This window comes from Phascolarctos cinereus, unplaced genomic scaffold, assembly GCF_003287225.1.
Source record: "Phascolarctos cinereus isolate Bilbo 61053 unplaced genomic scaffold, phaCin_HiC Scaffold_726;HRSCAF=1367, whole genome shotgun sequence".
Lineage (NCBI taxonomy): Eukaryota > Metazoa > Chordata > Mammalia > Diprotodontia > Phascolarctidae > Phascolarctos > Phascolarctos cinereus.
The window spans coordinates 341,167,882-341,193,779 of NW_027556098.1; the positions used below are offsets into that span (position 1 = coordinate 341,167,882).

A 25,898-nucleotide genomic window follows, 5' to 3' on the forward strand; every position below is an offset into this window, starting at 1 on the left:
AAGCAAAGAAAGGATCCCTCTATTTCTGGCTATTTTCATCTAATGTATTAGTTATTTTGTCAGAGCATCGGATATGTGTTGTAGAAATACTTCACTAGACATTTACAAAATCAGCAACTCTAATATATGTATCAATTTCCATTCTTACAAAATACTCAGTCTCTTAATCAGTTTCACGCTAACAATCTCTAATACTTTATAGGATTCTTCCTAATATGTTAGTTTCTTTAATTATATTAAATGGTACCTTGATTTAAAACAAAATCAAATAATTGTAGATTAGCCATATCTATAACTAGCAAGTTCCGTATTTGAAGATGATGGGAAAATAGTCATCTCATCCACTCACAAGAGTAAGGAAAAATACAAGTGACCACAATGCATGGGATTATAAATTTCTCTTTCATTATGAATCTTCTTGAATTATACCACTGGGATTTGGGGAATGTAAGTTATCATAGAGTATATACTTGAGAACTGTCAATGACATAAACTGAATCAAGTCTGGATCTGGATTCAAGGGTTCTAAATGTGACATTTCCATCATCTCTACCTATGCCAAATTGAGGGTATATTTCTGTATGTTTGTGTGTCTTTCTATCTGAAGCAGTTAGGTGTTTTAGCTCCCAGAGACTTGGACCTGGAGTCAGGAAGACCTGATTTGTAATCTAGTCTCATAAATTTACCAGCTCTGTGACCCTGGTCAGTTCACTTAACCTCTGCCTGTTTTCTCAACTGTAAAATGAGGATAATAATAATAACACCTACTTCTCAGGGTTGTTGTGAGTATCAAAGGAGGCAATTTGGGTTAAGTGACTTGCCCAGGGTCACACAGCTAGTAAGTGTCAAGTGTTTGGTCTGAGGCCGCATTTGAACTCAGGTCCTCCTGACTTCAGGGCTGGTGCTCTATCCACTGCGCCACCTAGCTGCCCCATCAAGAGCAGTTCTTAACCTTTTTTGTGTGTTCTGGGTTCCTCTGGTCATCTGGTAAAACCTATAAGACTACTTTTTGGAACTGTTTTTAAATTTATGAAATAAAATACATAGGACTGAAAGGAAACTACAGATTAAGAATCCCTGCTATAGACCAAGGCAAGACTAAACTTGAACCCCAGGCCCCCAAACACGCCCCATAGTCCTGGCGTGTGGGATTGAATCATCCTCTGTGTTTAGCGTACATCAGTAGTGAATGCCAACGACAGGTTGTGTCTCTCAAACATTGGTTATGTACCACTGGTAACAGAAGACAGATAGACGGATGGATAGATGGAACCAACATTTCTTAAGCATCCACTGTGTGCCAGGCACTGTGCTAAGTGCTTTCACAAATACCGCCCAAACTGCCTAATAGGTAAAAGCTTTTGCTCCCCTGGGGGTCTCTGTGAGATAATAGCCATTGTGTTGGGGGTACCTGGGTGGTGCAGTGAATAGAGTGCCCACTGCTGGCCTGGAATCAGGAAGACTCATCTTCCTGAGTTTAAATCTGGCCTTGGATACTTCTTAGCCATGTGATCCTGGGCAAGTCATTTAACCCTGGTTGCCTCAGTTCATCATCTGTGAAATGAGCTCGAGAAGGAAATGGCAAACCATTCTAGCATTTCTGCCAAGAAAACCCCAAATGGGGTCACAAAGAGTCAGACACAACTGAAAAGTGACTGAACAAAGGCCGTTGTGTTGATACTTTCTAGAATGGGAGCCTGCCGTGATATCACCTGGCATGGGAGGGGAGAAGGAAGGAATATTTTAATTTCTTGTAACCTTTCATCTGTAAAACTGGGAAAGTTGACCTGCTTTACTTTGCAGGTTGTTTTATTCCTAAGTGAAGAAGTCCCGATGCAGCTTTATTAATACAGGGTGGTCAGGCAACTGCTGGAGGGCTTGACCCCTGAACTCTGCCTTTGATTATTAGCACTCACTGGCTCATTGTGCAGTCAGATGAATTATGAATTTGTCATATGGTTGCTGCATTTTGCTGCCAGTTAAGAATGTCAAAGCAGTTCCTTCCATGGTTTAATTTGGTTTTATTTTACCTCCTGTATATATGAGGAGCTTTTAACAAGTGAATTGTGGTCCTAGTAACCAAATCATAGGAAGCTTATAGGCAGACCTGCTTTCACACACACACACACACACACACACACACACACACACACACACACACACACGTATCAGGGCATCACAGACCCTGAGGTCATGGATCAGTAATGTTGGAGCCAGGCAAGATAGGTTCCAGCTGGGAATGTCCTCATCCGTCAGTTAGACGGTGCAATGACCAAAAACTCAGTCAATAGCCCCACCCTGACGAGGGCTAAGTTCATTTGCTGCCCGCCAAAAATGGGGTTGTTATTTGAGAGTAGCTTCAGATATCACAAACAAGAGCTGGAGTTGGGGACGAGCAAGTGTGTGCTTACTGGTTAAAATTGGCTGATTTCCTGAAATCTCTGCTTTTTTGACATCCTAGCCATCCTTCTAGGCCCAATTCAATGCCAGCATCCTAATTTCCATTACTAGAAGTGATTCCCGCCTCCCCACCCCCACCCCCATATGATCCTAGAGAATTTTTATACACCTTTTACACGCTTATCTTATTCCAATTTTTATTATACTTACTCATGTGTTACCAACAAGATTGTCGATCAAAGACATTTACCAAGCGCTTACTCTGTGCCAGGCCATCGTGTTAGTAAGTACTGGGGATACAAAAAAAGGTAAAAAACACAATTCCTGATTTCAAGGAACTCACATTCTAGAGGAGACAAAAATGTGAATTAAATGCAGTTTCCAAGGGAAGAGGGTGGTGGGTCACAGACCAGGAAAGGCTGCTTGTAGATGGTGGGATTTGATATGATTTTTTTTTTCATTTTTGGTGAGGCAGTTGGGGTTAAGTGACTTGCCCAGGGTCACACAGCTACTAAGTGTCAAGTGTCTGAGGCTGGATTTGAACTCAGATCCTCCTGACTCCAAGGCCAGAGCTCTATCCACTATGCCACCTAGCTGCCTCTTTGATATGAGTCTTAAAGGAAACCTGGGAAGCTAAGGAGTGAATACTTTAAGGACAACCATGTACTATTTATTTTTGCTCCTCTCTCAAACCTGGCACAATGTGGGATGTGTGTGTGTGTGTGTGTGTGTGTGTGTGTGTGTGTGTGTGTGTGTGTGTAACATAGTAGGTGCTTCAATAAATGGTGCTTGGGGCAGCTAGGTGGTGCAGTGGATAGAGCACTGGCCCTGGAGTCAGGAGGACCTGAGTTTAAATCTGGCCTCAGACATATAACACTCACTAGCTGTGTGACCCTGAGCAAGTCACTAAACCCCAATTGCCCCCACCAAAATAAATAAATAGTGCTTAATAGTAGGTGCTGAATAAATGAAAGTTTGTATTTCAAGGCCTTAGTTTGCCATCCACCCTTGTCTACCACTAATACTCCATTTCTTTCACAGTGACAAAGTCCAGGCTCTCTCCTACGCTCCACATACTCGACAGCTCATCTCATGTGGAGGAGATGGTGGCATTGTGGTCTGGAACATGGATGTCCAGAGGCAAGAGGTAGGCCTCTGGTAGCAACTCCTTTGATAGTAGGGAAATTGAGCCCCATGAGCCAAAGTTATTCTGAGGCAACCCTGCAGTTTTTCATGATTAAACCTGTAAAGTTTAATGTTATGATGGATGTCAGAATTAAGTCAGCAGGTGGAGGGAAATCCCATCATTCATTACCCTTTAGGGATAGAAGAGTCAGGGTGTGGAATTAATTAATGCTACAATGGAGCAAAGAGATTTCAAAAGAACTCTGATTTTCCTGACTAAGAGGTTTCATCACTTAGGGCTTATTCTCCCACTAGCAATAAAAATGTTCGTAGGGAAAACTAAATGTCTAATTTTAAGGTGATTGGTTCTGTGCAGTGTTAAGGCATGCTACCAAAATAGAATGCTCAAGTACTTTCTGTTATTGAGGAAAATTATGGTGTTATTTAGGGAAATGGTTGGTAAAGTGTTTGAGAAATATTGTTTGGGAAAATTAAGATACTTGACTCTGTTGAACAGGAAAAATCACTAAGATGGTTTCCAAATTCACTGATTCTCATACTTCCACTTGAGTGGTTATGTGCTAAACTCATTCCCAAATAGGCATATTTGGGGGATCTGGATAGGTCATTTTTGAATAGAAAGCAACAGTATTCTTCTCAAATAACATTTTTTTTTGAGAGGAAATACCTTTTGGTTTTACAGTTATTTTTCCACCAAGTTTACTGTGATACAAAGTTTATAATTACCATTTTCCCATTTCTCTAGGCTGGTTTTAAGAACAATTAGCCATTACATATATAATCTTGTCTTTGTCATTTGTTTCTTTACTGTATGCACAAAGGACATAGGAGGAGAGCTACACTTAGAAAGACAACAGAGGCAGCCCCATGACTTCATGCCTCCCTGTTCCATTCCCACTTTGTAAGAGTAGCTGTTATTATTGGCAGGGTAATACCTTTTAAGTGTCATTACTTAAATGCTTAAGAAGATTAAAGCTTTATTTGTTCAATCCGTTAATCCATAGGAGTTCTATTAGTAACTAATTAAAGTCAGCATTACTGTTATGCAGTGGGAAATTGTAAAATTTTTATTCTTGAAAAATACCCCTGAGCATGACAGAAGGTGAGAATAGTCCATTTTGGGGGAGTCATAGAAGGACAAGCAGGCACACTAATGCTTTGTTGGCAGAGCTATGAATTGGTACAACTATTCTAGAAAGCTTTTTGGAAATGTGCAAAGTGACTATAGTGTCCATAATGTTTGATCCAGAGATTCCACTGTTAGGCATATACCCTTCAAAGAGATCACTGACAAAAGGAAGGCTTCATATACCCCCAAATAATATAAGCAAAGAAGTGGAAACAAAGATATGCCCAAAGATAAGGGGCAAGGCTAAACAAATCGTGGGACAGTAATGTAATGAAATATTACTGTGCTATAAGAAACAACAAATGTGATGAAAACAGAGAATAGAAAGACTTATATGAACAGATGCAAAGCAGAGCCAGAAGAACAGTATACACAATGACTGATAAAAGTGTTAGAGGAAACTGAATGTTGTGAAACTAAAGAACAAGCTTCACCCCAAAGAACTATCTGAAAATGTCTCTTCCTCCCACTCTTTTGCAGCAATGGGGGCCCACAGGTGTGGAACATTGCCTAAAACAAAGGATTTTTTAGGTGTATTTGATAGGTTATGCTAAATTTTCTCTATTTTTTTTTAACATTTGTTGTTTTAAAAAATCATTCTTTGGAGTGAGGGATAAGTAAAAATATAGTAAAATATCATTAAATATCTGTCTCCCACTTAAAAAAAGGCAAAACATCTCAACACCATTAACAGAAGTGAGGCATAGCATTGCATTATGGACAAGGGACCCCAAGTTCAAATCCTGGCCCTTTCTACTGCCTGTTGGACTTTGGCAATCTGTTTAAACTCCCTGGGCTTCAGTTTCCTCATCTGCAAAATAAGTGGGGGTGAACTCAATAATGTCTAAGGTGCCTTCCAGTTTTAGCCCTGTGAGCCTCTGGTCCTCAGTAAGGGTATTTATAGTGTGTTCCTCTATCCAAGAGAAGCTTTGATCTGTTAACAGCTTTAATTACCTGCTCGGTCATCTTTCACAATGTGACCTACTTTCATTTAGAAATGGCCAAACTTGGCTGTGTAAATGCCTCTGTTTCCTACTTTTCAACACCTGCTTTATTATTTTAAAAAACTGTTACTTCTCTCTCCATTTATATCACAAAATTATAGGTTGTCTTGATAACATAGTAGCCCCAACCTTGGTATAAAGTATTAGGTTTCCAATAGCTAATTCAGTTCTTAGAGCAAGGAACCCTTTTTATATCATGAACCCTTGGGAACTCTGGCAAAACCAATGGACCTTCTTAGAATATGGCTTTTGTTTTTTTAAATTAATAGCTGAAAGAGATGCTAAATTTCAGAGAGAAGGCAGAGAAAATAAAGATGTAATTTTTTCCAGTAATAACAACTAACATTTATGTAGCATTTTATGGCTTACAAAATGCTTTACGATATTACCTCATTTGGTCTTCATAACACCCCTAGGAGGTAGTTGCTATTATTTATCTGCTTCTTATAGAAGAGGAAATGGAGAGACAAGTTGAATTACCCAGGATCACACAGTTAGTAAGTGTCCAAAGCAGGATTTGAACTCAAGTCTTCATGACTGCATGAGTCCAGTGCTCGCCATCCAGGAAACACTATGGAGGGAATTTTCTCAAGTGTCCAGCGGTCTAGATGGGCAATTCAATGAGACGTTTGCTTCTAAAAGGTGATCTTGGCACCATTGTTTTAGACAGCATAGCCCAATGCCATGTACTGAGCAACTAACTTTGACTTGGGTAAACTAGAGGCAGTAATACAGGGAAGCAATATCAGACCTAGTATAAAGATCCGAGAAAGGTTCATACCTCTTTTCCCAAGGCTCTTTTCACAGTCCTCTTCTGGAAGACTTATAACTCTGCATGAATACAGTAGAGCTAGAAAAAGCTTCTCTGACTGTATCTTTTTAAAAATCTCTGATTTCTCCTTCCATCCCCTAAGGAAGGTAGTCCTTGGGCATCCAGGAAATACCATAGCAGAAGGTAATCTTTGCAGCTTCAGGTTGGACTATATGGCCACCAAATTCCCTTCTCTAACAATTCAGTAAATTAATCATTTTCTAAAAGATGTCAGGGACCACCATTGTTTGGAAATCACAGCCCTGTACCTAGAATATTTTCAGTCATGCTTTGCTGCTTTCTAGATACTCTGTATACATCATTTGAAAATACATCTAAATTTCTCATCTTACTCAGGGGAAAAATCTGCTAATGAAATTACTAGAAGTGAAAAAGCATTGTGCTCCCTAACTGTTCACAGACATTTTGAAATCCATCCACAAGACCCCAGGTTAAGAACCTCTGACATAGAGGATGTTAGAAATACTAGGGGAGTCTTAATGGGGGACGTGAGACTTCAATAGAATTTGAAAGGATCCAAAAGTCTCAAATCAAATCTTTTCATGAGCAAAAATTTGAAGGCAAGAATGAACTTGATCTAATCCCTAATAGTAAATATCACATGATTTCTTTGTATATACCAAATGAGGATTTTTTAAAATAGACATTTCTGGATTTGAATCTATTTTTCTTAAAAATTAAAAAAAAGATCACAGCATGGAAAAGTCAGCCTTTGGGGGAAAATATTATTTTAAACTAAAAATCTTATAAATGTTATTTCAACAAATCTGGTCCAGTCTGTCTTTAGTACTGACATTAGACATGTGGACAAGAAACCAAATCAGATCTAGGCCCTTTTCTTTGTTTCCAGATAGACAGACAGGCAGCTGGATCTGGCCTTGGCCTTTATATACCAACGTTTTAAGATCTTTATGATTCTTTTAAATATGGATCTCAATCCCTCTGCTAAATGACAAGCCCTCTTGGGCTAGCTAGACATATCCAGAAAGGGAATAATAGCCAGTTTCCCTAACAACTCCTATGTGCAAATTAAAGTGGAATGACTACAGTTAAAACAAGCAGGCTTTGTAGAAGCATCATAAAGATTTAAGCATAACATCATAGGTTGCTGAGAACAAAACCCCGCCAAATTAACCAGGTTTGAAGCAATTAGAGATGAGATCATTTTTTTTCAAGTTTTGTTGATGCCTTTTGTTTTTTATACTGTAATTATTTCCAGTATATTCCCTTCCCACACAGGACTCTCCCTTGTAACAAAGAAAAACAGTTAAGCAAAAAAACTGCTAACTCGGCTATCCCAAAGGGGAGATCATTTTGAGCAACTGCTCATATATCACTTCTCCAGTCTGGAGTTTCATTTCTTTATCAGTAAAATGGAAAGACTGAAGGGTTGGGCTAGCTTATCTACTAAGACCTCTTCCATAGCTAAATCCTCTGATCCTCCAAGAAACAAAATCTCAAACAGTGACAGATCCTACCTTCTATAGCTAAAGTGGGTTGCAGTGTGCCCATGGAGCTGGTGTGGAAGAGAATTTGCAGGTTGTCTGTTCAGGCATTCTTTTACACCTTGATGATGATATTAGCATGTTTTAATATGAAATACGATGATCTGTATCTAATTAAATGAATGGATCAAAACAATATAAGAAGGCCAGTGAGGTTCTTTTTTTTGGGGGGGCTATTAAAAATTGTTAGTAATAGACTAATAAATTAAGCAAAAAAGTAGTCACAACTTTTAATCAGCAACATTATAAGCACATCTGATTTAGGTTTCCTTGATATAGGTGTTGTCTTTACTTAGCCAGAGGCGGCATGGCACAGTGGATAGAGAGTCAGTCTATGAGGCCAGTTGGACCTGGGTTCAGATCTCCCATGTCTGACCCATTCTGGCTGCATAACATTGGCTCTTCATCCCTCAGTGCTCTAGGCCAGTGGGGTCAGACTCAAATGGAAATGGATCCCAGACATATACTAGCTTAGAAAACCACATATTAACATCTATTTTGTTTTTTTATTTGTACTGTTAAACATTTCCCAGTTTTGCTTTTAATTTTAATTTTAATCTTGTTCAGGGCCTGAGCTCCCTTGAGTTTAATGCCTCTACCCTATGTAGCTCTCTACAGTTTGAAGTTTTTCAAAGAGGACTGCATTGGCACAAGGCATTTTCCTCATCTGGGAGTGCTTGACACCCTTGAAAGCCAGGCCCAGGCCCTGTTTACTTTTTCTGTGATCATTTTGGTTCCCCAACCCCACCTCCTCCCAAAAGAGTGTAAACTGGAGGACAAGGACTATTTGGGTTTTGTCTTGTTTATACTCACGTAGCATTGATGCTTGTGGATCAGTGAATTTTTATCAGTTGCATCCATTTGAAAACTGATTGTCATGGTGGCCTTTTCTATTTGTGTTTTTTGTTGACAAGACTCCTGAATGGTTGGACAGTGATTCCTGTCAGAAGTGTGACCAGCCTTTCTTCTGGAACTTCAAACAAATGTGGGACAGTAAAAAAATTGGCTTGAGACAGGTCAGTTCATTGGGTACTTCTCTCACACACACACACACACACACACACACACACACACACACACACCACACGGAGTAACTTTTATCTTATCAGATTATTTTGGAAAATTTTGAGGGAAAAGGAGTCACCCTGTGACTAAAATTAATTCCTCTCAGTTACACTTTGCCTGTTATATTATAGTTCATTCAGTTTTAGGAAAATATAATCACTTATCTACTTGGTCTCCCTCCCTTTTCACATATAACACTTCAGCTGGTTTAGTTTCTTTCTGCTATGAATTGTACCTGTCCAATGCACATGGCTTAGTCTTCCTTTTATATAAGATCCTGGAGGGCAAAGGTCATTTATGTTCTCCTTAATGCCTTGCATATTGCAAGGACTTAACTTTTTGATGAACTCAAGAGATGTCTACTGAAAAAATCTCCAAATTGAAGAGTATAGAAAGCCATAACTTTTATCCCACACTAAGTGGAGAATTCACGCACAGAACACTCTTTTCCTCTTTCCATGTTCTCTTAATTTCAGTCCTTAAGTTTGCTCATAGCACAGTCTTCTCCATCGTTGCCTTGTTTTTTCCCAGAGGAGACGAATGTTAGATTACTCGTAAAATTGAAGTCGTCTTCATCTCACATTCTTCATCAAACCAATCCTGATCATCCCTAGCAGTGGAACGCCCATAGGAGATGTAGCATTAAGCTGGTTCCTTCTCCTTCAGTAATTCCCAGAATGTTGTAATGGGGAAGTTTTGAGGCAACCAAATGATCCTCATCCATAGGAACTGATATTTACATTTCTGAGTAAACAGATGACAGCAGATAGAATCCAGCTAGACTCCCTTCTCATATTTCTATCCCCATTGGGGGATAGTGGGCCATTTCAAGGATGAGTCATTTTGCTTTGGAGCCTTGCTGTCCATCCGTGATTCTGGCAGGTGGTGGGCAGGGCCCTGGCTCAAGGTGTGGTGGCCACCATGTTGAATGTCTCTGTCTCTTGTTCCTTTGTCCAGCACCACTGTAGGAAGTGTGGGAAGGCTGTCTGTGGCAAATGCAGTTCCAAGCGTTCCTCCATCCCACTGATGGGCTTTGAATTTGAAGTGAGAGTCTGTGACAGCTGTCACGAGTCCATCACGGATGAAGAGTAAGTCTCAATGGCATGATGTATAACTCAAGTAAAAAGAGCCAGATGTGGTAGCTGCAGTTAACTGAAGGCCCAAAGTATTGTCTGTCTGTCTTAATAGCAGCCAGCTTAGAAGATATACCACAGTCTCTGATAAAATACACCCTAGGGATGTTCTCTCACCTTCCTGTAGAACGAAGCAGTTTGTGGTAGGTCCTTGAAGAGCTTCATTCCTTTGCCGTTCTCAGTCCAAGTAATGGAAACTGTGGGGTGTTTGCACTTCTATAATTTAAATGTATTCTCTGAGCGAATCTTTATGGACAGTTTGCCATTACAGAAAGAATGCTGAGATGCCTGCTGTATCGTGTCTTACACCTTGTTGTAATTTGTCCCGAAGAAAGGGGATGTGAATCTTTTTCTTGACCAACATGTGATCTTCACTGGGGCTGTAAGATTGGAAATAGATTTAGTTTTCCAAGAGGATGCTGCTTACTCTCCACCTCCAAAGACAAATACCTATTTGTCTAGCTATTCAGATTACCTGCCCCTGTAATTCTTCCCATTAGCCATGCTATACACACTAGGTTATTACATTCTAGGGACTTTGGGGGACCAGTCCCAACCTTTGAGCTACCCTTTATTTAAGGTTGCCTAATTAAAAAAAATAAAAAGTACACTTATCACTCTGGAAATCATTCTGCCTTTTCATGCATCCCATGGAGTGCTTTGTTTTTTCTTATGCATATTTTAAAAAGAAACAACCTAAATTAACACTTCATTCCCTAGGCCCTCCCTCCCCCTTTTACCTCAGCATCTTGGAGAGTCAAAAACCACTTGATGCAGTAGATGTACTGTAAGTTGAATCATATTTTATGTGTACTCTAGCAGTTCATTATCTAAAAGGAATCTGTAGTGAGTGCTGTACAAACTTGAAGAATCCTTTTGTAATGCAAATAATCAACCCTAATTTGTCTGCTTTCCAAGTTCTGGTTTTCACTTACCAGGTACGTAGTGGAGTATTTCTCTTAATAATCCCATTTTTTAATAGCCAGATTTAACCAGCAATTCTGCTCATTTATTATCTTCCCTTCCATTCACCTTCCCATGATGAAATGAACAAACTGATTTTTGCTTTAGTGGAATTCTGTTTTCTCACGATTGAACGTTAGAGCTAGAAGCCAACCCTTTTATGTCTGAGACCCATTTTACAGGTGAGACATGGAAGTAAAGAAGTAAAGCCACTTGCCCAAGGTCATATGGATTGCTGTTGGCAGAGCCTCGCCTAACCCTCAAGTCTCCTGACTCCTATTCTGCAGCTATTTTCTCTTTGTCTCATTGTCCTCTGGTATTTCTGCTTAACTCAGTATTGAAGTGATTGTTTTATTGTCTCAGAATGTTTAAAATGTGAACAGAAGATTGTCTTCTTTAGTTTGGGTTTCTAAAAGTTATTGCTTTAAAAAAAATTCTTCAACATAAACCTTTACTCAATTATAGAAATTTAGAGCTTGCTATTTTAGGTGATGGTGAAGACATCTTTCCCAAAGTCTCTATCATGCCTTAAACATCTTACAAGTCTCCTCTTGTTTTTTATAATGGTAAGAAGTAAGAGATCAATATTCAGTTTATAATTATGTTTTGTAATGCTTGTTGAGGCTGGCCTTTTTGCCTTTATCCCCAGGGCTTAGCATAGTGCCTGGCACATGGTAGGCACTTAATGAAAGTTTCTTGACTGACTGAATGTGGGGGAACACCTAAGTCTGCCTCTTTAAGACATCAGAGACCTTTGAGGAGATAAGAGGATGGCTCTCCATCTTGGATGTTCAGGGTGGGCCTTGGAACACCTTTGAACTGGGCAAACCCGGAAACAAGAGTTTCGATGAGTGATAGACGTGAGCACAACTGTTAGGCAGCTGAGTGGAGGGCTCTCCAAGCTGGCAGTGAACCTTACGTAGTGTCTGAGGACGCTGCAGCCACTCAATCAGAAGCAAATGTCAGACTTTGTGTGGTTTTGTAAAAAGCCATCGTGTTTGTAGCAGAAGCTTTTCTGCTCCTTTCCATGACATCTTCTCCTGGATATTAATGTTCCATCATATGTGTTTTCCTGTTATGTTTTAACAAAGCTAAATAAGTTCTAGTTGGTTGTGAAATAGTTGGAAGGTTTATATGATAAAAACAAAAAGGGCAATAGTATTAGTACTATGAATAGATACTAGAAATTATAGATAGGTATGACTATTAATACTATTAATAGATACTAGGTATCTAGGACACTTTCCTTAGCCAGGCCTGAATAGGCTGAATCACTGGACTGGTGCTTCAGTCACCAGCCTCTGCCACACCCTTGGTCCCAGTGACCACAGGTGGGGGATCATCCTGAAAGGGAAGGACTAAGGTTGTTTAGTCGGAAGTATCCTTGGGTGTTGTGTTGTCCTTACTTACACCTCAACAGGTGTCCTCCTCTTCAACAAGTCATCCGCCTCTGCTAGAGCAGGGCTTCTTAAGCTTTTTCCACTCGTGCGTGGCGTTCATTGGTGTTGCGTGGCCTGAGGGCGTGCACCGGGCAGAGTGTGCACTCTTTGTGTTCTGAACCAAGGCTGCAGTGAAGTTGAACAATGCAACACAGGCAAGCACTGTTAGAAACACATCGCATTCATTCCATGTTTTATTTTGAATTAATATTTGGTCGTTGCGCATTCAGAAACTTTTTACTGTTGACAAATTTTATGGGGTTGCAACCCACAGTTTAAGAAGCACTGCTCTAGACAATTCCAGTTAGGGGAAATCAACTACCTGCTAAATTGGGTAGTTCTAATTATTAAAAATGTTGTCTTTATATATACTAAGCCTAAATTTGCCTTTCCAGAATTTCTACCCAGTGTTCTACCATCTGTGCCTTGGAACAAATCTAATCTCTCTTCCAGAGAACTTCCATTCCAGCACTTGATAACAGCTATCATTCATACTCCTCCTTAACCTTTTCCAAAATAAATGTCCCCAATTCTTTCAAGCAATTCTTATGTGGCACGATTCCAAGTCCTATCGCCATTTTAATTGCCCCCCTGAACAATGTTCAAGTTTTAACTGTTCTCCTACTGATGACACTGAGTCCTAGCTCTGACTTCTGTTAGTTATGTCACTGTTTGTAAGATGACGAAGTTCTTTAAACCCATTTTCCAGTTTTTAGGATAAGGATGATATATGCACTATCTGGCCTATAAGGTTATTCTGAAGAGAGGACTTTGTAAACTGTAAAAATGCAATCTAAAAATGTTATTATTAATAGCATCAATAACAAATCTGCATAAATGCAGACTATCACACTGTCATATAGAAGCTTCCCAATATAAAAGGGCCCAGAAACGGCTTCATCCAGCAGATACTTTATTTTCCTTTCTAAGCAGAGAAACATGACAGCCAAGACATAAGGTGAACCAATTTGGAAAACACTGAAACTTTTTTTTAACATAACTCAAAAGAAGATGCTGAATGATTAGAAAACACCCAGAATAGTATAATTACCACCCCATCTCACCCCCAGCCAATGACTATCAGTTAGAAATTAATAACTACAGATGTCTACTTTCTCATCTTTTAAGAAAAATCTTGGTGAGATATTATTTTCACCTTTTTTGGTGGTTTTTTTTTTCCTTTTGAAAACTATAATACAATATGACTAATATATACACATATAACCTAAAGCAAATTGCTTACTGTCTTAGGGGAGAGGGAGGGAGAAAACTTGGAACTAAAAATTTTGTAAAAAATGAATGTTAAAAATTGTCTTTACACATAATTGGAAAAAATACAATACTATTTTAAGAAAAGGGGGAAAAATCTTGATGAGAATGAAGTACACATTTCAAAGGGCATCCTTGAAGAAAATATGTGAAGGAAAGAGGCAGATTTTCACAAATAATTTCCCATAAGAAGACCGCATCACTTATTGACAAAAAAGCAGCTGCAAAAACTTACTCTGTTTATTGTTGGTTGGTTAATTTAAGTACTTGTCTTGGTGAAATAAATTCAGGCTGTCTTTCCAACAAGGCATTTCCTCTGCATATATTAAAGTCGCACAATGGTTTGGGTTAGATACAGCCACAGAAATAACTTTGTCCTCTGATCTTGTCAACATCAAATGAGGCATAAAAATAGAGAGGCATCCACCAAAGGTTTCCACCAGTGTACAATAGAATTTAACCTCCCTGAGTGTGGACATTGTTTCATCCTGTATATTGATATCTCTAGCACTTATCGGTGCCAGTAGGAACTTATAAATGCTTGTCGGCTAGTTGATTCTCATGTAATATATCTTCCAAATGGATGAGAAGTGGGATGTTCCTTATATTAATAGTAGTTGTTATTTTCAGTGAGATCTGTGACTATTACAAAGGCCTAAAAATCTATACCAAATGGATACAGAATTTCTCTTATTTAGACTATAACTTTTAGTCAGTCAATCAGCATTTATTAAGCACCTGCCGTGTGCCAGCCATTGTGGTAAGTGCTAGGGATGCAGAAATTGGGGGGGGGGGCAAGGAGAGACAGTCCTTGCCCTTAAGAAGCCTACAGTCTAATGGGGGAAAACAACACTTGATAGAAAGCTGAAAATTGGCCGGGGTGGGGTGGAGATAGGCAGAAAGAGAAAGTGCCTATGGGAGCATGGTGAAATACATCAAACAAGTCCCATAGGGCAGCCAGGGAGAAATGAGACATGTCTGGGCTGGGCATCCTCCTTCAGTGAAGGTTTGGAGTTCATTCCCCTATCTTCCAATCAGAGAGGGTAGTAATTAGGGTATTTAGGTGGAAAGCCCAGAGTTAGTCGAGCTTGGTTAGCCCATGCAGGTGGAATGCAGCTTCGAATAGGAGGAAGAGAATGAGCTAATTGGGAAACTGTAGAACATGATACCTACCTACTTCCTTGCACAAAAAAAATCCATTTTTTTAGCACTAATATTCTTCCCATGCTGCTATCTGACTTCAAATTACTAAATGCTACAATCTCTAAAGAAATCAGATTTGTGGGTGACCCAGAGGTCAATGGAGAGGCATATGAAAGATATATTACCAATGATTACTTGATAAAAGATATTATCCAGAAACAGATATTAAGTACTTAGTATGTGCTAGGCACTGTGGCACCATAAAGTCAAGTCAGATCTTGTGATATCTCTAGCAGTGGCCTTTTGAAAGTAAGACTACTGTAGGTAACTAACAATGAGATCCAAGTTTATTCCTAATTATGCTTATAATATATGTGTGTGGGGGTAATATGTGTATATGCATATAAACACATGCATACGTATGTGCTTTTTAGCAACTAAATAGATGTATTTTTTCCTTCCAGACGCGCACCCACAGCCACCTTCCATGATAGTAAGCATAATATTGTTCATGTACATTTTGATGCAACCAGAGGATGGTTATTGACTTGTGGAACAGACAAAGTTATTAAGGTAAGAGATCATCTTGGGTCAGTGTATTTTTTATGTTAAAATTTTCCCTCTTTCTTTTTGATGTAATATGGTAGACTTTTAGCAGCATCTGCAATTCATGGGACGGGTTGCAGATGATCAACATTATTCCCACGTACTTTGCATAGGCAGTGGTAATGAGCGTTAGGGATTTTAAGGCAATCTTTTCCCTCCAGGAATTTACATTTTGGTTGGGGAGATAGAATACACATATAACAAAGTACACAATTGTATGTGGCTCCATAAAGGGTGGATGCTCCATCTGCAATGGGTGGAGCATTGGCTGTGGAGCGGGGAAGACCTGGGTCCTGCTTCTGATACATACTGGCTGGGTTACCTTGAGCAGATCACTTAACCTCTCCATGTTCTAGGCAGGAAGTGTCAAGCTCTGACTCCCCGAAACTCCTGAGTGGCCCCGAACCAGATTTAAAATGTAATTGGGAAATATTTCTCAAAATAAATAAAAATACAGTACAGCATAGATAATGTTAATCTGTGGTTTTTTTCTGTCAGTATGTGCCCAGTATCTGTTTGACTTTGACACCACTGCTAAGCACTGTCACAGAGAAAAAGTTTCAGAGGAGGCGTCAACCTGTTTTGGTAGAAAGGAATCTCCTGATGAGGAGTTCCTTAGCCAGTGAAATCACAGGTCCAGTCTCTAGTTCTTGGTAGCGTTCATCAAATATATAAAAAATAAATGTCATAATGAGTCTGTGTAGCATCGTGGGTAGAAGGCTAGACCCATCAGGAAGACCTGGGTGTAAGTCCCACCCTGTCACATACAGACTTGGCCCACTGGGTCAGGTCACCTCATTTCCTCCAGCAGCTCTCAAAGATTGAGTGGCAGAGTAGGTATTAATTTGTGTTGGTTGAAGAATTTCCTCACCAGAGGCCTCCCTAAGTGGATGAAATCACAGACATAGTCCACAGTAAGTACTCTTAACGTTTTAATGGGAGGTAAAATCATTGTGGGTTGGCATGCTTGTGATTAAGATCATAGATAAAATCTTTCCTACAGAAATATCTTCTGATGGAGTGAAGAGGGGGTAGCTATTGGGGTGAGGAAGAACTTATTTAGAAATTAAGGCAATATAAAAACAATAGATATTAATTTAGAACTCTTGGAGAGGTGGGTGAAGTGGATGTGGGAGAGTGAGGGGAGAAGATAAGGTAACAGGGATAGGGTAAAAAGAGACTGAGAAAGAAATATCTTCTGTTCATATGGCAAAATGGAATAACTTAGTACTCAATGGGTCAGTTTTTCCACTCTTCTAATAGTTAAATACAGTGGATGAATTGGCTAAAAATGATACTGTGTCCCACCCACCCTTCTTCTACCACTTCTGATCACCAATATATAATATATTTTAGTGAATTCTAAAATTGAGGCATGAAGCAAATGAAGGAAAAACATAAAAAGTGGTTTGTAAAAGAAGATATTAAATTACTAAACTAGAAATGATTGGCAGGAAGCTCTGTTTAGTTATTTAGATAGTAAATGGGTAAATTTGATTCTCTGGAAAAAATGGGAATTCACCATTTCTTGATGGGTACAGTAATAAATAAAATCCCTCTTTACAGTGAAAGCAATCATTCAATCAAAAAGCTAGTGTCTTCCTTGAGAATCAAAAAATGCCCCAAGCGGCTGTGGATAACAGCATTGGAGAATCCTTGAAGTGGGCCCTAAGCCCCCACTTTTGGTCATGTTCTCTTCCTGGGCCAAACTGGTTGTGGGAGAAAACAAATCCTTTTCCTTATCCTTATTTGATTAAGAATTATATTTTTGTAGTTTGATTTAGCTCTTAAATGAAAAGGCTCAGAGGAAGCATTGGATTTAGAACTACATAAGAACATAGAGATTATCCCTCCTTTTATAGGTACAGGAACTGAGCTCAGAACAATGAAATGACTTGCCTAAGGACGTGCAGCCAGTACATTATAGTCAGGATTCAAACCCAGATCCCCTTATTGCAAGTGCCCTGTTCTTTCCAATTCATCTTGCTGCTTTTTTTTTTTTGGTTGGGGGGGAGGTACGGAATCAACTCTTATTATTCAGGTATGAATGTAACTCACTGATACATTAACGTAAAAAACAATATTATAAAGCACTTAGCACAGTGCCTGGTGCATAGTAAGTACTACATAAATGTTAGCTATTCTTACTGTTACCTAAATACATCACAATATAACATGATCCATTAACACTGATATAAAATATTAGAAATAACTCAATAAAATTGCAGTTCATCACCTGAGATCTTTTTCTTCTTTTTTTTTTTTCCAACAGTTGTGGGATATGACGCCGGTGGTATCTTGATGACGTCTTCCAGAACCCAAAAGACGGTATTTCCGGAAGCAACAGTCGTTCCAACCTGAATCACTGAGGAAGAGCGAAGTAAAGCTGAGTGTGCTGGGCAGGAAGGGAGGGACTCCAGAATCTGAGTTCATTTTTAAGTCGTCTGCCAGTGCAGGGCAAACGCTGGCAAGGAGACTCTTATTTCAACTTACTCACACAATAGAAAAATATTTTTTTAAGCAAATGATTTGTACAGTCCAGCCGTGCTGCAGTGTTTTGAGTTTGTCTGGAAAAAAAAATCTGTGTGGGATGGCTGTTTAGTTTTTTATATTTCCACAGTTCCTTATTCTTACTGCTTTGTTTGTACTGGGGAAGTGAGGGAGATTTCTTTTGAGGGGGATGGGAGTGGGCTAAATGGTTCCTCCCGCTCCCCACCTTAGGATGTATTCTACCACAGGCTCGGCATCCCTTTGACCTCCCACTCATCACAAATCCGCTCTCCAGAAAGAATGTACTGAAGCTATTTATTGTTGATGTTTCTGGGTTCATCTCCAATTCAGTGGAGACATCTGTGACAACTGACCGACTTCTCGAACGAGCTGAGCAGCAGTGCCTGACTCCATCCAGTCTTTAGCTAACAAATCAACTTCTCTAGTTTCCTGGACCACAGAAGGAAAATGGAGTTTTGCCTGCCTTCCCCCTGCTTCTCCTAAAAATAGTGGTTAAGCTGCCCCACAGCCACCTAAAAGATGTCCAAGAAGTTGGATGATTACAGTTGAGAGCACCTCCCGTTTGTCTCTGTATTAATCTGAACTCAGCTGTAAGCACACAAGCTATTTTAAATGAAATTTTAGTGACAGGCCTCTCTCAGGTTTCACCAAGCCACATGTTATAAAACCAATTGTCTCTTAGTTATGTGTTACTTCTGAACTTAAATGTGTTCATTTGTATAAAATTTTGATTGGATCTCTTCTTTTTTCTTCCCTACTCAAACTATGCATTAAGAAAAAAAAATAGATCATGGAATTGATCCAGGCACCCTGTATACTTAAATGTTCTGTCCCTTGAGACACTTGGCATTGTGTAATTCTGCATTCTCATGCTATTTTCCTTTTGGGCAAAACTTGAACTTTTTAAATGAAATGTAAAATAATGCTTTTTTGAAGTGAACCAAAATGGCCTGTTATCACGTTGGGTTTTTTTTAACTTCTTTCATTTTGAACCCTAAAAGAAATGGAATGAAACCCAGCCGGGGAAAATTGCTAGCTCTTCTAGATGTGAAAAGGAGAACCAATCCCTTTCCCTCCTATAGAACTTAGAAAATTTGCTCATTTCTTATCTAGAAAATTTACTTTTTTGTTCTCTTTTATGGAGAACCTTATTTCCACTGTACTGAAAAACCTTATTACCACTGTACCTGGTACATATCTGAGTTTAGGTACTTTTTTCAAAGGATAGATTGAGGGAGGGAGGGGGATGGAAAGCATCCCTTTTAATTTCCTCCTTTCTGTAAAGCAGGAAGCTTTGGTACTACAGACTTATTTTTATCATTTATTTTTTCCCTCTTCTTGGTTTTCTGGCATGGCTGATGGTCAGCGCCAGACCAGAAAACCAGGCCCTCATGATGGCAAGCTCTGCTTCCTGGTTCTGTGACCTCGTCAATAACTTGGTGGTGGTTATGACTGCCCAAGAGGCCTTGGGGAAAAGAACACTGTGCATTGCCTTATTAAATTGAACATTTATGCTTGTGAACAAGAAATTTTAACAAAGCATGGGGAGAGAAATATCCCCATGTTACTGTAACTCACCCCTGTACCCCCAAAAGTGTACATAAAACAAAATACCCTAAGGAATATAACCACTTACCACTTTTTTTTGCCTCCACGAAATCCTCCCCCTGCTATCAATAGCTGCTATAATCACTGTTTTGAATGTCTTCTGCATGTCTGTCTGTCTCATTTGAGAGCTTTTAAAAAGAACCAGATGATCTGATTTTTAAAATATTCGAATGTCTATAGTGTATATATGAATAGAAGGCTTCCCGCTCCATTTTGCCTTCTTCCTCTTTGCATTCTGGCCAGTACAAGAAAAGGGAAATCTAGTATTAAGGAACTGATGGGACAGGTACCCATGGGGTCTTATGCACACATTATCCAGATGAGCCAAAATCTCATTGGACAAATACTTGCACTCCTATAGGATCACACATGATTCTTTTAGCTTACTGGCATTTGACTTAAATGTGATTTCTCAGCATGGATGTCTATATTCAAAAGCTTTTACAAGTCTTTCCAGCACCATATTCCTATCCAAGCCCAAAGATTTTCTCATAGTTTAAAGTCAGTCAAGGTAATCTCAAGTTTCGTCAGTAGTATAAGTTTTGCTTAGAAAAAAGAAAAAATACTGTGATGTTTCTAAACGTTCATTAATTTGCTTCTTCCTTCTCTTGTTTGAGTGTCCTTGAGGTCATCTGGATTCAGCACATGGTTTGGCCACATGAAGTGGTTATCTTGGAAACTCTATGAATGTATTCATTTTTAACTTGTGTTTCTATACCAGGAGTGGGGAACCTGTGGCCTCGAGGCTACATGTGGCCCTCTAGGTCCTCAAGTGTGGCCCTTTCACTGAATCCAGTCCCCACCCCTTTTCTACATCCTTTTCCTACAGCTAGCTGAGAGATAATTCTCTGCTTGTGGGATGTCTCTCCACCAGGCACTTTCTGAAAGTGAAAGCGTCTGTCAGTCAGAATTGGAAGCTGGCAGTAGCCTGCTGCATTTCTCCGTGGAGACATTGGTTGTCTCTCTTAAGCTTCCTTTTCAACTACTGTCCATTTGGCTTGCCTTTGTACTTGACATATGTACCATTGTTGCCCGAACTGGATATTTTTTGAAAACAGGAAATTGTGATGATTTCATAGAATTTTTAGAGTGACCATCTAGTTAACTTATACCCAAAAAGGAGTCACCATTACAACGTAGAATTTTGTGATTTTTCTCCCCCATATTTGACCCAATAAGTAGCCATCTCTTTCTTTCATTTACTTCTTAGGAATTAGCATCACAAGAGGCAGCAACTTTACCCTAATGGGGAAAAAGAAATAGTTTCAGATAAAGTACGACTTAAAGCCTGGTTTTGTTTCTCTGCCTGAGCAACCAGTCTTTCTGATTGACCTTTAAATTGTCAGTCTCATTTGCCTTAATATTAATAAGTGAATCTTTGAATATCAGAACTGGAAAGGACCTTAAGAGGTCATCTGCTAAAAAGCCCCACCCTTAAGCAGAGCTACATCTCAGTCTTGTTGGACAGATCGATGGTGATCAATAGTGATGATGACATTCTTTGGCCAAGGTAGTGGAGCCTTGGGAGAAGGGGAGGGGAGGAGGGGAATACTATAAGACATCTCTGGAGGAACTGTTGATTTCTGGAAACTTACTTTAGGAGACTATGAGTATCACCTGGTATAACAATACAGGCCTGGTCTCTGGAGTGATTTGGAGGCCTCCAGCCAGGCCACTGGTAGGTGAGAAGCATCCTACCACTGGGTCCTGAGTTCTTTTCTACAAAGTATGCTTTCTGTCACCAACTCTGGTCATGAGCCAGCAGGTTGGTGAGTATGTCATAATAGGGCATTTGTTGCAGGTCTGCATATGCCCTTTTCAGGTGCCCACAAGTATACAGTGTATTGTTTTTCTGAGGATTGCCTGTGAAGGAACCATTTTGGTGGGCTCTTCTTGGTAGATGGCTTCCCTACCCAATTAGCACCCTCATTCTTTTGAAGCTTCATTTAAAAAAAATTTTTTTTCCTAGTGCTCAGTTTGTGGATTGAGCCCTAATTTTGTCTAAGAGAAGAGCCATTGCAAATGAAAGTAATTAGACATCAGTGTTCAGCGGATGAGATTGCCCAATTTGCGATCACATTGAAGGATCTTAAGTGCTAGGGAGAAGACTGAACCTGTGATTCCACTGGTATAGGGAATTTGTGGGTTCCTCTACCAATGCAGGTTAGCACCTTCACTGTACAACTTAATAGACTTGGAAACTTGCCTAGAGCATTTGAAAGGTAAAGTGATTTACCCAAGGTCATACAGCTGCCAAGAGTCAGGGGCAGGACCTGAAGCCTGGTCTCCCTGACTCTGAGGTCAGCTGTCTGTCCACTGTCACAGTCGCCTCTTAATTGTACATAAATGATCTTGTCACCAAGGTTTACATCTTAAAGTCCTGGATATTAAAAGTCTTTCTTCTGACAGTTTACATTTTTCATGCAGACCTAAGAAATTCTTCATTTTTGTCTCCTTTAAGATAGTTTAAGCTGTACTCTGTGTGTGTGTGTGTGTGTGTGTGTACATGTGTTCTTTTAAGGTACAAAAGTAAGCAACGATTCAGCAATGTGAATGGAGGAGACAAGAATAAAATTAACTCTTAAAACTGATTTGTCGGGGCAGTGAGGTGGCGCAGTGGATAGAGCACCGGCCTTGAAGTCAGGAGGACCTGAGTTCAAATCCGGCCTCAGACACATAACACTTACTAGCTGTGTGACCCTGGGCAAGTCACTTAACCCCATTGCGTAGCAAAAAAAAAAAAGTTTAAAAAAACTGATTTGTCCATTTAATTAATTACAGTCTTATGTGATATGAATTGCCAAAATTATATAGGATGTCCCAAAGGTCTTTTGTGCATTTTAAGCTTTTAAAGGTTAAAACTGCCCTAAGACTTTTGTGTCTTCCTGGAACACTATACATTTTTTGCTATTAGAACACTTATCTTTAGGGGATTAAGAACATAAGGAGAAACATCATTCCCAGTATTCTGTGCTTTGAAAGAGGTCGTTTAGCTGATTGTGCATATCATTCCAGTTGAAACACTCTCCTCTTCTCATCTCAAGGCTTCCTTTCATTTATAAATGCCTGAAATTATTAGCTTGAAATGGCCCCTAATTTCATCAACTTGTCATTTGATAAGTATTGGGTATTCTCAGGGTACCTAGCCCAATGGTTGGTGCCATGCGATGGCTATAGAACACTACCTTCTACCTGTATTTGTCCTTGAGGAATTTACCTATTAAATTCAAATTGGCTGTTAGGACCTGGCTGCCACTCCCTCCTTCATCCCGAGAGCAGGGAGAGCAGCCTCAGGACACCACCAGCTGTTTGTGTTCTAAGACCTTTGGGAGAGTTAAGGATGCAAGCTTGCTGTAGAGACAACAGGAGAGTGTTGCTCTGTACAATCCAATCCTGTGAAACTTCACTCAGCCTTAAGCTAACTTCTTACTACCTGCTGTGTCCACCACAGCTAAGTCCTCTGGTACGGAAGTAGGCAGCTGAAGTTCTCCATCCTTACAGGTTTTTCAGAGGGAGAATTAGATGAACCCTGACTGGAATTACACATGTCCAGGAGAATTAGAGTACTTTTTTTCCCTAAAGAGATAACAGAGCTTAGTTTGACCATTGGAATATTTGGCCCTTCAGGGCTTCCAAAATGCCATTTTTCCCCTTTATTATCAATACAGTCACCATTCCATTTCTGCTATAGGCTAGTTTTGCCTTCTCTTTCCAATGCCTGAAGTATTTTATGATTATATAGTATAAAATCATCTTCATTTTTAAACCTCGTCTCAGCCTTGCGGATAAGAACTCAAAACTTAACAAACCATACAGTTTTTAATATCACTGTTTCTACCACTGACATCTACAATTAGCAAAATTAGTACAATTCCATATTCATCATTGGGCTTTATCATAAGCCAGCCACTATCAGTACTAGGCAAGTGATTATCTGCAAGGCTTGGTTAAGCCAGATACATGAGACAAGACCACCCCTCCTTAGTTTCCTCAAATTCTGAGAAAGCACAGTCTGTATTTTTTATCTAGAGCTACATGGATATTTTGTTAGGAAAAAAGGATGGTGGCTAATCACTGTACAATTTCCTAAAGAGACGTTTCAAATATTCATTCTTGCGAATCTCCCTCATCACCTTCCGCCTCATCTCATAACTTTTTGTGTCTCTTCTCTTCTTCCCTCCACCCCCCATTAGATAAGCTCCTTGAGTTCGGGGACACTCTGGTGTGTCTCATCAATTGAATTCGGTTTCTGTGGCCCCAGCACTTAGCACAGCGCCTTGTACGTCGGAGACAACAAATGTTTGTTGAATTGGCTCAGCAATCATAAGTGAATCAAACTCATGTAGGAAAAAGTCATTGAAATTGCGTGCTCATTTGATGATCAGATCAGAAACAAGGAGGCGTATAGGACTCAGATCAGGCCTTGACACTTGGACCTTTTTGTCCTTCTCTAATTAATGGAGAGGGAAGACAGTTGCTAATATAAAGGGGGAAATGGTTTATTATCATATCTTTTGTTATTAAATGATAAAAGCACTTTCAGCACTAGAATATGCCAACATAATGTATGGACCAAAACACTTGTTTCTTTTAACCGTTACATATCTTCAGTTGTGTTTTATGTTATTGCTATTACATGTTTAAGGTTATGTTTTTCAATGTGTCGTCATTTTGTGAAAGAAAACTGTTATCTTAGGAGTTCCAAACTTAATATATACTGTACAACTTGGAAAGTACTTGGCCAAGTGGAAGGTGGTTCTAGGGCCTGCTTCTGACTTGCTATAGTCAAGAACATGGCTCCTGCCCTTCTATATTACCCCATCAGCCTCTTTGGGACAGATCTTTATTTGGTTACAATAACCCTATTTTATACATTTATTTGGGTTCTTTTAAAATGAGGAAGTTCTCTGTGAATTTTAGGGTGAAGATGTACTAAACACGAAAGTTGGAGTGAATCTCTTGAATGCTGGTCTATTTTTAAATCCTCTACCCTTTGCTCTGGATATGAGAACCAAATACTGTTAAGTCCTCAGTAACCAGATCTTGCCACCTGCTTCAAGACAGCCATCTCAACATTATCTTGAGGAAATCCCACAATGTAATAAAGATTAAAGTTTCTTCAGTTAAATAATACATATCTAATATGATAAAATGCTGCGGAATGGCGTGGTTGTTTTCCTTCCCCTCCCTTTTCCTCTGTCCTCTTCCATGTAACTGAAATGTATGTTTGTTCATTCAATGATGTAATGGAGTCATTGAAAAGCTGCCTCCATGGTTCTAAAATAAACCTTTATGAAATCTTCCTTTACTCTTAGCCCTGTACTTACATTGTGGTTGAAGTCATAATTTATGAGTGTGGGCAACACCATGAAACACTTTGGTGGTGTTCCCGATTACTCTTTAGAATATGGTGCTTTCAGGGCAGCTAGGTGGCGCAGTGGATAGAGCACCAGCCCTGAAGTCGGGAGGATCTGAGTTCAAATCCTGCCTCAGACCAAACACTTGACACTTACTAGCTGTGTGACCCTGGGCAAGTCACTTAACCCTGATTGCCTAAAAGCAAAAAGAAAAAAAGAAAAAAAAGAAAATGGTGTTTTCAGAGATTCCACCATGGCTGAGGTTATACGACTGAGGTGAGATTGAAGCAGGTCAATAGAGCCCTGTAAGGAGGAGGTTCCAGAGGCCAAGATGAGGTGTTCTTTCTCCATACTAACAATCCAAAGAGATGAGATCATGACAGATATGTTCTTTCTCTTTTCTTTATTTATTGGCTCTTAACTGCTAGACCATAGCAAAGAGAATTGGCATCAAAAACCATGTTTGAATACTGACTGTGAGCTTAGGCTCTGGATATCAGTTTTTTCCTCTGAAACTAAGGTCCATAAGCTAGCTCTCTGGGGTTCATTCCTATGAACAGATGTCTGAGGATCTGCTGAGCAAGCATACAGAAGTTCTGATACTAATGCAGGCATGAAGTGCCTGGCACATAAGTACCCACTTAAATGCTTATTTCTTCCCTCTAACCCCTGAAATTTTGTATATTCTATGGGGACAGTTAATGCACTGAGACATTATCACAGACTCTCAGAGCTAGAAGTTAACTGAAAGGTCATTTAGTCCAAATCTTTTTGTTTGTTTGTTTTTT

At 39.6% G+C, this 25,898-nt stretch overlaps 1 protein-coding gene across 2 annotated transcripts in view; it reads left to right on the forward strand.

Moving 5' to 3' along the window:
- WDFY2 (WD repeat and FYVE domain containing 2) overlaps positions 1–25,061 on the forward strand; it is a 156,840-nt gene extending 131,779 nt beyond the window's left edge. For both annotated transcript variants that reach the window (XM_020969948.2, XM_078156972.1), the window contains 5 exons: positions 3,442–3,547; positions 8,931–9,032; positions 10,039–10,169; positions 15,493–15,601; positions 17,907–25,061. In XM_020969948.2, the coding sequence (XP_020825607.1) occupies positions 3,442–3,547; positions 8,931–9,032; positions 10,039–10,169; positions 15,493–15,601; positions 17,907–17,936 (478 nt within the window). In that variant the 3' untranslated portion in view covers positions 17,937–25,061. The remainder of the gene's footprint in view (positions 1–3,441; positions 3,548–8,930; positions 9,033–10,038; positions 10,170–15,492; positions 15,602–17,906) is intronic.
- Positions 25,062–25,898: the final 837 nt, after the last annotated feature.